Below are 603 nucleotides of genomic sequence, written 5' to 3' on the forward strand. Positions count from 1 at the left end.
AAAAAACCCACATTTCTACATTACATACAAGAGCTTGACGCCTTTTATATGATAGGTCTGCTTTAGTGTTCAAACCCATTACTCAAGAATTACAATTTTGTAAAATATATCCCACAGCCAATGTGGCTAATTGTTGCTGTATATGATTATACTAAGAAATACTATTGTTTCACCAAAAAATGTTTGAACTAAAGATTTCCTTAACTATAGCCCCCACTATACTGTGCACAGTCTGCTGTTACTCCACGTCCCTAATATTATCGCAAACTATGAAATACTGAAGACAAAATATGGAGATGTAGCAATATTCACTACACCTCCTCCCAACCCTCATCACTGCCATCACTGCCATCACCCTCCTCCCAGCGTACGTCACTGACGTAAAATATAGAGGCGGAGCTTAACACGGAAGTGTGGAGATGTGACGTTCACTGACTCCGATGCGTCTTGTACGTGATTACGTCACCTGACAAAATATCGAGAAGAGTCATGGCTGCCAGGAGAGGTGGGAGACGAGGGGTCATTGGGTGTCCGGAGTGCGTGTGTATGGTGGGAGCGGTGTACATGGTTGTGTTTAGGACAAGGCACCGTGTGTGTGTGTGT

General features: G+C 43.3%; 1 protein-coding gene across 1 annotated transcript in view; it reads left to right on the plus strand.

Moving 5' to 3' along the window:
- Positions 1-405: 405 nt before the first annotated feature.
- The window catches only part of FUNDC1 (FUN14 domain containing 1), a 5161-nt gene continuing 4963 nt past the window's right edge, over positions 406-603 (plus strand). Inside the window, exon 1 of the mRNA XM_072426847.1 lies at positions 406-505. Coding sequence (XP_072282948.1) covers positions 490-505 — 16 coding nt within the window. The 5' untranslated portion in view covers positions 406-489. The remainder of the gene's footprint in view (positions 506-603) is intronic.

Source organism: Pyxicephalus adspersus, chromosome 1, assembly GCF_032062135.1.
Source record: "Pyxicephalus adspersus chromosome 1, UCB_Pads_2.0, whole genome shotgun sequence".
NCBI lineage: Eukaryota > Metazoa > Chordata > Amphibia > Anura > Pyxicephalidae > Pyxicephalus > Pyxicephalus adspersus.